The sequence below is a fragment of the Mesoplodon bidens genome (assembly GCF_964165515.1).
Source record: "Mesoplodon bidens genome assembly, chromosome: 6".
Lineage (NCBI taxonomy): Eukaryota > Metazoa > Chordata > Mammalia > Artiodactyla > Ziphiidae > Mesoplodon > Mesoplodon bidens.
Window position 1 is genome coordinate 5,173,490 of NC_138162.1, and position 12,516 is coordinate 5,186,005.

The 12,516-nt window shown below is 45.9% G+C and overlaps 1 protein-coding gene across 23 annotated transcripts in view; it reads right to left on the minus strand.

Annotated features, from left to right (window-relative positions):
• Positions 1-12,516, minus strand: part of PRRC2B (proline rich coiled-coil 2B) — a 92,133-nt gene that overhangs the window by 35,551 nt on the left and 44,066 nt on the right. For 21 of the 23 annotated variants that reach the window (XR_014016016.1, XM_081236362.1, XM_081236363.1 and 18 more), the window contains exons 7-11: positions 11,163-11,404; positions 10,582-10,703; positions 10,009-10,151; positions 4,252-4,342; positions 1,611-1,803 (exon numbers count right to left, since the gene is read on the minus strand). Coding sequence is in view for 22 of the 23 variants with exons in the window: in XM_081236362.1 (XP_081092488.1) it covers positions 1,611-1,803; positions 4,252-4,342; positions 10,009-10,151; positions 10,582-10,703; positions 11,163-11,404 (791 nt within the window). In the remaining variant the exon portion in view is untranslated. The remainder of the gene's footprint in view (positions 1-1,610; positions 1,804-4,251; positions 4,343-10,008; positions 10,152-10,581; positions 10,704-11,162; positions 11,405-12,516) is intronic. The other 2 variants (XM_081236373.1, XM_081236365.1) reach the window with 2 other exon arrangements.

A 12,516-nucleotide genomic window follows, 5' to 3' on the forward strand; every position in this document is an offset into this window, starting at 1 on the left:
TAGGGACAATGGCAAACAGCCAGAAGGACCTCTGTGGAACCTGAGATATCCCTGTGATTCACGTGTGTGTATCACATACCTACGCTTCCTGACTCTGTCCACGGAGAAGGTCCAGGAGCAGTGGCACTCTAACAGCAGTGAGTACTCCTGGTGCCCACATATTAGTTTCTAAGTATCATTAAAGGCTGACTCCAGGGCCAAGGTAGGATAAGGACCAAAGGAGCTTAAAAAAAGCTTGTTCTATCAGAAAGCAAGGAATTCCTCAAAAAAGAATGGAGACGTAAAAAGCACACAGCTGCCAGCTTGAAGAAGCTCCCAAATCAAAGACAATCTGAACATCAAAAGAAACAACAAGAGCAACAGACTATAACTCACTGATATTAATTAATTAAAAATTTCATGAGAAGGGCTTCCCTGGTGGCGCAGTGGTTGAGAGTCCGCCTGCCGATGCAGGGGACACGGGTTCGTGCCCCGGTCCGGGAGGATCCCACATGCTGCGGAGCGGCTGGGCCCGTGAGCCATGGCCGCTGAGCCTGCGTGTCCGGAGCCTGTGCTCCGCAACAGGAGAGGCCACAACAGTGAGAGGACCGCGTACCACACACACACACAGAAAAAATTTGATGAGAAACAGGATATTCGTAGTCTCAGAGTAATTCCCCACAAAATTGCTATCAATTACAAATCTGGAAGAGTGTGTGGAAGTTCCATGGTGTGAAACTTGGTAGCCACCATCTTAATCAAGAGATCCAAGCGAAGGTTGTCAGAGCGGGCAGAGTGGAATCACGGCCACCCAGTAGGATGCAATGCGAAGAGTCAGTGACAGTTCTGAGAGATTCTAGCCAAAAAAATGGAAACCTTGAACCCAATCATGAGGAAGCACCAGACAAACCCGATTTGAAGTGCATTCCACAAAACAGCTGGCTTGTCATCTTCCCAGGTATCAGTGCCATGAAGGTTTAGCAAAGGCTGACAAGCTGCTTCAGACTGAAGGGAACCTCAAGAGCAGGACACCTGAGGCAGCGTGTGATCCTGAACTGGATCCTTCTGTATGAAGAACATTAATGGGACAATGGGTAAAAGTGGGATGGAGTCTGAGGACTAGATGGCAGTGATGTATCAATGCTAATTTCCTGGATTTGACTGTGGTTACCTAGAGCGAATGTCATTTTTTTGGTAGGAAATAGATACCAAAGTGTTCTGTGGTGACGGGCTGATCAGGCTGGCGACGTACTCTTCAGATGGTTCAGAAAAAATATTCTTTGTATTACACCGATTTTTCTGTTAGTTTGTGACTGTTTTCAAAATTTTAAAAGAAAATGTTTAAATTTAAAAAAAAAAAAAAAAAAAAAGAATCTCCACCTAGGCTTTTTCAGAAGCCTGACCACTGAACTCAGTGAGACACAAACACACAGGACAGCCAAGTAGATGACCTGCTGGAGTCTTTGCCCTTGGATCTCCAGTCAAATGAACTTGAAAGGGGGGGGTGGGGTGTGTGTGTGTGTGTGTGCGTGCGTGTGTCAGCTAATCACAGGCACAGAACTTGAAAGGGCTCGCGTGTGTGTGTGTCCCAGCTAATCACAGGCACAGAACCCCTGCAGTGCCCACAGTACCTGGTAGTCAGGGCCTGACACCCAGCTGTGAAGCTTCCTGGAAGGCGGCTGAGGTTCTGGCACCTTCCGGACGACACGGGTTCTGCCTCCTGCTTCGCCCCAGTCCTTTCCTTCCTCTTGGGTGCGCTTGGCATCAGCACTGTCTGCAGAGCTCACTGACAACTGCCGCTGCCTCCTGGGGTCCCAACTGTTCCTGGGACAAACCGCACAGACTGTTAGTTCTCCCAGTCGGCCCAAGCATGCTCTGGCCTCACTGGTCAGGCCCTTAAGGAATTCCAAAGTTGGCTGTCTACATACCAATTTCCTTCATGAGAGCAGACCTACCCCGCACCCCCTCTACAGGTGAGAGGATATGCCCAGAGCACCAAAATCAGCACCAATGTGTACCAAGTCAGCCTTACACACACAGCTCCTGGCAGGATGCCTCACACCCATTACTTCATTTACTGCAAAAAAAAAAAAAAAAAAAGTCTCTACTTCCCCCATGTTAAAGAGTTGGTAATTGAGTCTCCGACCGGTTGGGGAGCTGTTTTCACAAGGAAGAGCTAACAGATTTGAGCCTAGAACTCCCACTGAAGGCCCTTGTCTTTACGCCACAGCTCCCGCCCTGTGCTTGGCATAAAGGAGTTGCTTAATAAATGCTCCTCGAAACAGCACAAGAGGGCTCGCTGGCTGATTCATTATAAAGAGCAGGAGGAACAAAGCAAAGCACACACAGCATGGAAAAGGAGGAGAGAGATGCCCAACGGAGGCTACGGGAAGGCTGGAAGCAAAGCGAGACTTGTGCAGTGCTCACCTTTACAGGCGCCAGTGTAAACAAAGGCACTGGGGCAAAACACACCTGTGCATCTACTCCGCACCTCTTCTTTAGTGGTGCCCACTAAACCCAGCAGGAGCGCAGAGGAAGACGGGGAGTCAGACCTGGCTAATATAACGTGTCTGCGCAGGTGCGCGTGCATGCACGCACACGCGCACACACACAAACAAGCGCGCATGCATGGGAGGCGGAAGGGAGATGAGGCGGGTGAGGATCAGGAGACCACAGACAGGGCCACAGCTGCTAGCGACCCCTGACTGCAGTCAGAGGCGGGCGCCCACACAAAGCCTCCTGACCCACCAGGAGAGATCAAGTCTGCAGAAGACAACTAAGGAACAGTGTGAGGGTGAGCTGGAAGGAAGGACATGAGCTGGCCAGCCTCTCGATGGTGCAGCAAAGCAAGGATGTGGGTCCCAGTGGCCCCCAGAGACAATGAACAGCAAAGTTTCAGGAACCCATCGTGGATGGGAAATAAGATGTCAAAGAAGACTGGGGAGCTTGTAGTAGGAGTCTCAACCAGCCCAGGGAACACCGAGGTCGTGGCTGGTAGACTCAATGTGATGTGTCCTTGGTCACAGCCAGTGGTGAACTGGGTCCAAAACCCAGGTCTAACTCCTTCAGATGAACATTCAATTCACATCAACTCAAAGAGACAAGAGGAGAGTGGCCTGCTGCTCCAATAAATCGGCAAAACTTTGCTGGCCATTGATTTAAATTCTTGATCACATCTCCTTCTGAGCTTAGTGTTCCAAAAACTGACCCAGAGATATCTGTTTCCCAAGTGCATCCAAAGCTTCAGTTGAAATCAAGCAGCATTAAAATAAATTACAGAAGCCTCAATTGGTTAATTGTTTGTGTATCATCTGAGAAAGAGTGGCAGAGGATCACTACCAGCTCCCTGCGGAAGAGGAGCTTTGAAGTGGAAGATGGAATAACAAAGACTTGCAGACCCAACTACATAAACATTCAGTTACTGACAATAAAAGAGACAAAGGGAAAAATACTAAAGCACTAATATCTAAGCAATATAATAAAACAGTAATCACATTTTAACGGAAAGCAGAGTAAGTCTAACAGATAAATATACAAAGGAAATAGGCAATTTCACGCAAAAAGAAGCATTCTTATTTGCCAGTACTGGGGCGTGGGGGGAGCAAATTAAAGCAACCATAGGTGCTCTTTTAAAAGTACTAGCCAATACTACTGGTATCATGCTAAAAACTAGAGGGACTAGACTACAATGAAGTATTTTCCAAAAGGTGCTGTGAGTAAAACTCAGTCCAATGGAATGATCAAAAAAAAAAAAAAGACAGAGAAAAGAGATTAAAGTGGTCAAATAAGTTTAGGAAATGTGGCATACCTGCCTCCCCCCAGATTCCCAGCACACTGCAGTATGCACACCCTAGGCTCTGGACGACCTTGGAACTATTTATTAATAAACAGTTACGTGGAAAGCAAAGTTTCCCAAATTTGCTTGGCCAGAGAAGCCTTCTGGGGCACTACACCCAAAGCAATCTATGGAACAAGCAGTCTATAAGACACCCTTGGGAAAATACTGGCACAGTGGTTAAATCACTAGGACTCAGCCAGCCACGCCTGGGTGCAAATCCTGGCTCCATCCCTAAACAGCTGTCCTCAAAAGCTATGGCCCTCTCATCTGCAAATGGAGACAGTATTTGCCCTTGTGAAGTTGCTGGGGTAATCAGGAAGTGCACTTGGCATGGTGACGGGCACACGGCAGCACCAAGAACACGGGTGCATTTACACCCCGCTGAGGTCACGTTCCCTGGGAGCGGAGCTGTCAGCGGGCACAGGGACACTCACCACGGTGGCCTGCCGTCCTTCCCAGCTTCCTCCTCCTCCTCATCATCACTGAACTTCAGCTTCTCCGAGTAGTCCACTTCTTCATGGAGGCCTGCAACAGGAGGACGGCCAGGGAAAGTGAGACAAAATGCGAGTCTCAACAGCGCTGAGGTCGCCACTGGGGAGCTTCCTCCAGTCAGGAACTGCACCAACCCAGCTGGGTAAGGCACACCACCCAGCTGCCACCACCAGAACAAACACCGCAGATAAAAATGAAAGACAGGGCTTCCCTGGCGGCGCAGTGGTTGGGAATCTGCCTGCCAGGGCAGGGGACGTGGGTTCGAGCCCTGGTCCGGGAAGATCCCACATGCCGCGGAGCAACTAAGCCCGTGCGCCACAACTACTGAGCCTGTGCTCTAGAGCCCGCAAGCCAAAACTACTGAAGACTGCGCGCCCAGAGCCCATGCTCTGCAACAAGAGAAGCCACTGCAGTGAGAAGCCCGCGCACCACAACAAAGAGCAGCCCCTGCTCACTGCAACTAGAGAAAGCCCGTGCGCAGCAACGAAGACCCAATGCAGCCAAAAATAAGTAAATAAATAATTTATTATTTTTTTTAAAATGAAGGACAGTGCTGGCTCTGGTAACAGCAAAGTAGCCTGGTTAGACTAACACCCCCTGGTTAGACTAAAGATAACAGCTCTTAAATCTAGACAAAATATTCTGCAAGTGTATTAGGAGGTGAGGAGAGTGAGCAAAAGCGGGCGGAAACCAGCCAGGAGGCCACCCAGCAATACAGACACCGGAACAGTGAGGTTCATGGGTGGCCGTTTTGCCCCAGGGCCCTCCCCTACCCGAGTGGCTCAGGTGGAAGAAAGTAACCATCAACTAATGAGTGGGTACACAAAATGCGGTAGAGCCATACAATGGAAGAGTATTTGGCCATTAAAAAAATTTTTTTTAAGGGTTCAGACAGGGCTTCCCTGGTGGCGCAGTGGTTGAGAGTCCGCCTGCCGATGCAGGGGACGCGGGTTCGTGCCCCGGTCTGGGAAGATCCCACATGCCGTGGAGCGGCTGGGCCCGTGAGCCATGGCCGTTGAGCCTGCGCGTCCGGAGCCTGTGCTCCACTACGGGAGAGGCCACAACAGTGAGAGGCCCGCGTACCGCAAAAAATAAAAAAGAGTTCAGACACATGCTGCAACATGATGATCCTTGAAAACATTATGCTAAGTGACAGAGCCAGATATGAAAAGCCACGTATTCTCGTGTGTGATTCCCTGGATATGAAACATCTAGAACAAGCAAATCCACAGAGGCAGAAAGCAGATGAGTGTTTGCCGAAGGGTGGGTGTGGAGGGCAGGTGGTAACTGGGAGTGACTGCTAACGGGTATGGGCTTCTTCCACGGGAGACAGAAATGTTCTGGAATCGGACAGGGATGATGATTGCGCAAACCCGTTAATATACGAAAAATCTCTGAAGTTTAGACTTTAAAAGGGTAAATTTTATGTAATATGAAAATCTGTCATGGGAATTAAATCGTTAAAAAAAGGAGACGATGGCAAAAAGCCCAATCCAATTAAAAGGCGAGTTAGATCTGATGATAAAGCAAGTGCAATTACATGCTGTTTCCCAGAGCATCACTTTATATACAAACACAAGTGGGTTAAAGGGAATGGATGGAAAATATACACCACGACAACAATAAATAATTTAAGTCAGAGCAATGATACTAACATAGGACAAAACAGACTCCAAGACAAGAAGTGTTACGAGAGATAAAAAAGGATACTTGAAAACAATATAAAGGGACAATATGTCAGAATCATAAAAATGATAATTGTGCATAACAGCTTCAAAATAAATGAAACAAAAACTGACAGAATTAAAGGGAGAAATAGATAAATCCACAATTATAGTAGAGAGTTTAACACCTCACTTTGAGTAACTGGTAGAACTAGACAAAAATGTAAGTATATAAGATCTGAACAACACTACCAACCACCTTGACTAAATTGATATTTACAGAATGTGATATCCAACTTATAGAACACACATTCTTTTCAAATGCACTTGGAATATTCACCAAGACAGACCATATATCTTGGTCATAAAACAAGTCTTAATAAGTTGGAAAGAACTGAAGTCATACAGAATATGGTCTCTTGACTACAATGGAATTAAATGAGAACTCTAGAAAGCTCCAATTAAAATGATTGGTGAACTAGAAAACAATCAAACAATGGAGAAAACTAAAGCCAAAAGCTGTCTCTATTAATTAAACTAATAAGCCTTTGGCAGAAGTGAATAAGAAAAAGAGAAAAAATACAAATTACCTAATTATCAGGAACGAAAAAGGGCGATACCTGTATCACTACAGACCCTACAGACATCAGGAAAAAAAAAAAAAAAAGGAATATTATCAACAACTTTACACCACTAAGTTCAACCCAAAAGAAAGGAATAAATCCCTTGAAAATCACAACTTATGAAATACTGACACAAAAACATCAGAAATCTGAGCAGCCCTATAACTAATCAAAGAAGTTAAATTTATTATCACAAATGTCTTTAGAAAGACAATTCCAGGGCCAACTGGTTTCACTGGCGAATTTTATCAAGCATTTATGAAAAAAATAATACCAATCTAACAGAAACTCTTTCAGAAAGTAGAGAAGGAAGGAACATTTTGCAAAACATCTTATGAGCCCAGCAAAACCTGATATCGAAACCCAAGGGCAGGGCTTCCCTGATGGCGCAGTGGTTCAGGGTCCGCCTGCCGATGCAGGGGACACGGGTTCATGCCCCGGTCTGGGAAGATCCCACATGCCGCGAAGCGGTTGGGCCCGTGAGCCATGGCCGTTGAGCCTGCGCGTCCGGAGCCTGTGCTCCGCAACGGGAGAGGCCACAACAGTGAGAGGCCCACATACCGAAAAAAAAAAAAAAAAAACCCAAGGGCAATATTAAAAGAAAATTACAGACCAATATCCACCATGAACACAGGCACCAAGAATCTTAACAAAATATCAGCAAATTGAATCTAGACGTAGGTGGAATTTATTCTAGGGATGCAAAGTTGGTTAGCATTAAAAAAATAAATCAGGGGGACTTCCCTGGTAGTCCAGTGGTTAAGAATCCACCTTCCAAAACAGGGGACGCGGGTCTGATCCCTGGTTGGGGAACTGAGATCCCACATGCCACGGGGCAACTAAGCCCGTGCGCCACAACTACTGAGCCTGTGCTCTAGAGCCCATGAGCCACAACTACTGAGCCCGCGTGCCACAACTACTGAAGCCCACAAGCCTAGAGCCCATGCTCTGCAACAAGAGAAGCCACCGCAATGAGAAGCCCGCCCACCACAACAAAGAGTAGCCCCCACTTGCCGCCACTAGAGAAAGCCTGCGCACAGCAACAAAGACCCAACGCAGCCATAAATAAATAAATGTATTAAAAAAAAATCAGCAAATTCGAAATAGAAAGGAATCTCCACAATCTGATAAAGAACATCTCCAAGAACCTTACAACTATCATCAATCATATTTAATGGTGAAACACTAAACACTTTCTCCCTAAGATCAGGAATACAGAACTTGAATACAACATTGTACTGGAAGTACTACACTGCAATAAGGCAAGAAAAAGAAAAGGCATTTAATCTGTCCCTATTTATAGGCAACATGACGGTTTATGCAGAAAATTCTAAGAAATCAACAAGAGCTAGTAAAACTAATGAACGCATTCAGCAAATTGTCTGGTACAAGATCCACACACAAAAATCAACTCTATGTATGTCTATATAATAACATCAAACACTAAAAAACAAAACTATTTTTTTTTAAAAACCAGTATCATTTACGATAGCGTCAAGAAACATAAAATACTCAGGAATAAACATAACAAAGATGTTCAAGACCTCTATACTGAAAACTATAAAACACTGCTGAGAGAAATGAAAGCCCTAGCAGAGAAAGTTTCACCAAGTTACTGGACAAGAGATTCAAAATTAAGATTTCATTTATCCAGAAATAAATTCAACACAATCTTAATCACAATGCCTGCAGGCCTTTAAAATACTGACAGGTTGATTCTAAATTTACATGAGAATGAAAAGAACTTAGAATAGTCAAATAATCTTAAAAATGAACAAAGCTGGAAAACTTACACCACTGAATTTAGAACTTACTATAAAGCTACAATGTGGTACTGGCATAAGGATGAATAAACAGATCAATGGAACAAACAGGGTCCAGAAATAGAGCCACACTTATATGATCAACTGATTGTTGGCAAAGGTGTCAAAGCAACTCAACAGGGAAAGAAACGTCTTATATAACAAACGGTGCAGAACAATCAGACAACCTAATGGATTAAAATGAACCCCGACCCCTATCTTACACCATATACAAATTAATACAACATGGATCATAGATCCAAAAATAAGTGTTAAAACTATAAAACATAAGGGAGTATCTGTGCCACCAAGGAGAGACAAAAATTTTTTATAAAGGACACAAAAGTAGAAACCATAAAAAACACAAATTTGTAAGTTAAACTTCATCAAAATTGAAAACTTCTGCTCATCAAAACGCAGTGCTAAAAAATGAACAGACAAGGCAGGCAGTTGGAGAAAATATCTGTGAAATGTTAAGTCTCCAAGGACTTGTATCCGAACACACACACAAAGACACCAGTAGGCAAATCGACATGAAAACGTGTTTATCACCATTAGTCATCGGCCAGATGAAAGTTAAAAGCACAACGAGATACCACTACACCCACTAGAATGGCTAAACATAAAAAGACTCGCATCAAAGTGTTGTGAGGCTGCAGAGCAACTAGATTCTCCAACTCGAGGCTGGGAAGGGCATCACCAACCACCACGGAAAAAGGTCCGGGCGCTTCTGATAAACCCGATCACACACCTACCCTTTAATTCAACAATTCCACGCCTAGATGTCTACTCAAGAGAAATGAACCTATTATTCATAATGGAACTTTTGAATGGGTAAACAAACTATAGTATTTGAACAAATCATAGTATTTGATACAATGAAATATACCTCAGTCATTAAAAGCAACTATCGATATACAGAACAACACGAATGAATCTCACAAGCGTCACAGGAGAAGGAAAGCTGTAGGACTCCGCTCGTTTGCAGTTAAGATTCATCGTAAGACAGGGAGGCCTTGGGCAGTCTTGGACACAGTCCGGGAGGGAGACTGGCTAGAGAGGGGCTGGGTGGTGAAGAAAGTGTTCTGTATCGTGACTCGGCTGTGCTACTCAAGCGTATGCATCTGTCAAAACTGTAAAATTGAACGTGTGCCTTTCAATGCCGTTAAAGTTTACTTGAAAACAAACAATCCAAAAGAATTTTAAAAGAAAATAATCACGTTGGGGGGCGGGGTTGGGTGAAGATAAGGATGCAGAATGTCGGCATTTGTTGAAATGCTGAAACTCAGGGACAGGGAGCTACCTGGGGTTCATTACACTCGTTTGTTTTAACTTTTCCATTATAAAAAGTCTTTCTCCCTCTAAGATCAAGACCAAAGGCAAAAGAAGACATGGCTCTGTCAGGAACAACTGCTCGTCTGAGTGCCGACCAACAAGGATCTCTTCAGGGCACCAAGGCTGCTCCCCGCCCCGTGTGTTCATTCCAACTTGACGAGGAAAACAGTGGACTTGGTGTCAGAGGACTTCCAACCTTGATAAGCAGAGACAGACCGCAGTCCTCCCTTCCTAAACCCTCAGCTGTGAGCCCACCAGCAAACACCACCACCCACCTGCCCAGCCGTCATCAGCATCGGTGTCCAGATCGTCAAGGCCCCTCAGGTTCTCCGCATTGATGATGGTGGGCCTCGGCGCCCGTTCCACCAGCTGCCTCAGTGGACGGATTGGGCGAGTCATTCCCAGCCTGTTTTCTTTTCTGATGAGAGAGAGAAGGGTAAAGATGCTGGACTCGTGTCAAGTATATATACGGAAGCAAACCCAAATACTTTTCCAAAACTAAGTCCTACACTGCAAAGGTTCATGTGTACCCTTAATATTAAAACCGTCTCCTTTTTAAAGAACACACAGTGAACAAATACATCCTCAAGAGAAGTTCTGCTTCATTCTGCAGTTTTATGTGCTCAGGCTAATGTCTAGGGTAGCAGCAAGAAACACATGCCAAATCTTCACCTGCCAGGAACTTGAAATCTCTCGTCCTGCCCCAGCCTTCTCACACATCCTGGGTCTTGAGCTGGTTTCTCTGAGGTCTCCAGAAGACAAAGCACTTTCCTATGTAAGCCCACTATCTTGTCCAGTATCACCAACCAGGCTAATTTCTACATACGTGACTATAATGCAAGCCTTACCCGTCTTGGTCATTCATCTGGAACTGTCTAAAAGGAACACGGGGTTCAAGACGGAGCTGGGGAAGGGGAAAAGATCCTCGTTCCACTGTACCCTGGTTCTCTGATGACTGTGGCGAACACATCTGAAACATAACATCAATGAACAGGGTTTTCTGGTAATGACCCAGATTCTAAGTTCCACTTGCATTAAAATTTGCTTTGGAAAATGGAAAATGGGAAAAAGAAACAGGAAAGTCTTGGGGTTTCCCAATTAATCCTGTCACCATCTCCCCCATTTCTTTCCTGCTGTCAGTACGCAAATCTGGGGACCTGTGTCTTGGGGAATACACCTGCCTCTCCTTCTCCTAAAGAGCTAAGGCTAAGATAACATCCACATCACCAGGGAAAGAAGCCAGAGGCCCTTAAGATTTGAAAAGGAGGAGAGAAAATGCAAAAGTAATGGAAGCCTCCAAAGTAGGGTATAAGGGCAAAGAAACTGGGAGGGAGAACCCGAGGTGGACATTCAACCACGTGAAGTAGGTTCTGCTGGACACGAATAATCTGACCTCACGGGGAAAAAAATGCACACTCCGAAGACTTACAAAAGCAGGAAGCATGTCATGGTATGTAGGTGGGTGGTATACATTCCCCATGAACTGTGAAGCCCCTTTTCGGACAGGCTGAGCCGGGCGGAGAGAGGGGTCCTTAGAATCGCTGGTACATGACGAGGAGGGGGCTCCGTCTCCCGCACTCGAGTTCCTGCTGCCCAGCTCAGTTGGGGAGGCGCTCAGAGACGTGGCAGAAATTATGTTTCGCCCACCGCCCTCCCTCCAGCTTGTCACATCTGGAAATTGAAAGGGGGCAAAAGGGGAGAGGAAAAGAGGAGGGGGAGGAGGGATTGCATGAGGTTCTGAAGGTCAAGGGACCCCCCTCACTCACCGAAAAATTAAAAAAAATAAAAAAATAAAAAAAACAAAAGTGAAGAATCGAGTCGACTGGTCAAGTCTGTCAGGGGAGGTGGGGGGCAGACACCTGGCCAATGAATATGAACTTGCTGAGGGAGTCCAACTGTCAGAGAAACACAAAATAAGGTCCACTCAGAGAGAAGGCAACTGTAAACGGGACGTGGTCTTCATCGACTCATAGAAACTACACAACCTCAGACCTAACACCCCAAAGAAACCAAGATGGCCCCAGTGAAAGCAGCCTTGGGTCAATTCGTCCACAAATACTGACGCCATTTCTTCCACAATCATGCTGACCCCGACAGGACCAGCACTGTGCTCAGCACTGGACTGGACTTTAGAACCAGAGAGAGTTCTGGACACGTGTTCAAGCTCCACTCAGCAGTGGCCCCTCTAGTCAGAGACTCCCCAGCTGTGAAGTAAAGCAGAGCTGCTCTCCCCGCTGACAGGGGGCTGGAAGGGTCTAGGGCCCTACCCACCGGGCCTCGCCCCACCTGCTCTGGCAGCGGCCTGTGGGGCCCTCCCACAGGTCACAGATTGAAACCTGCCAACCCTCTCTGACCATCTCTTTAAGACGATGCTTTCCACTGCAATTGTAGCAAAGCCTGGCGGAATTAAGAGGGCAACGAGGAATCAGATGAGCCAAAAAGACTCCTCTTTTCAGGCAACTGGTAGTTAGGAGTTGAAACACGAAAGGTCCCTGAGTACCTGACCCCTAAGAGAATGGAACCCAGGACCGGAGCCACAGAGTCAGAGACTGCACGCAGCTCTTCAGGTACCTCGTGTGTGATCTTGGCCAAGCCCTGGTCACCCCTCAGGCCATCTGCTTCTTCATCTTCTCAAATAAGGAGATGGAAGTGATCCCAGAAGCTTCTTCTAGTTCTAAACTGTTATAATCCTATGGCAGCTCATCTTAATTAGTCCCAGAAAGTTAAAGTTCTTGGCCTAAGGAATTTGATTGTATATTTGGAGCAGCCAAAATAACCCAGCA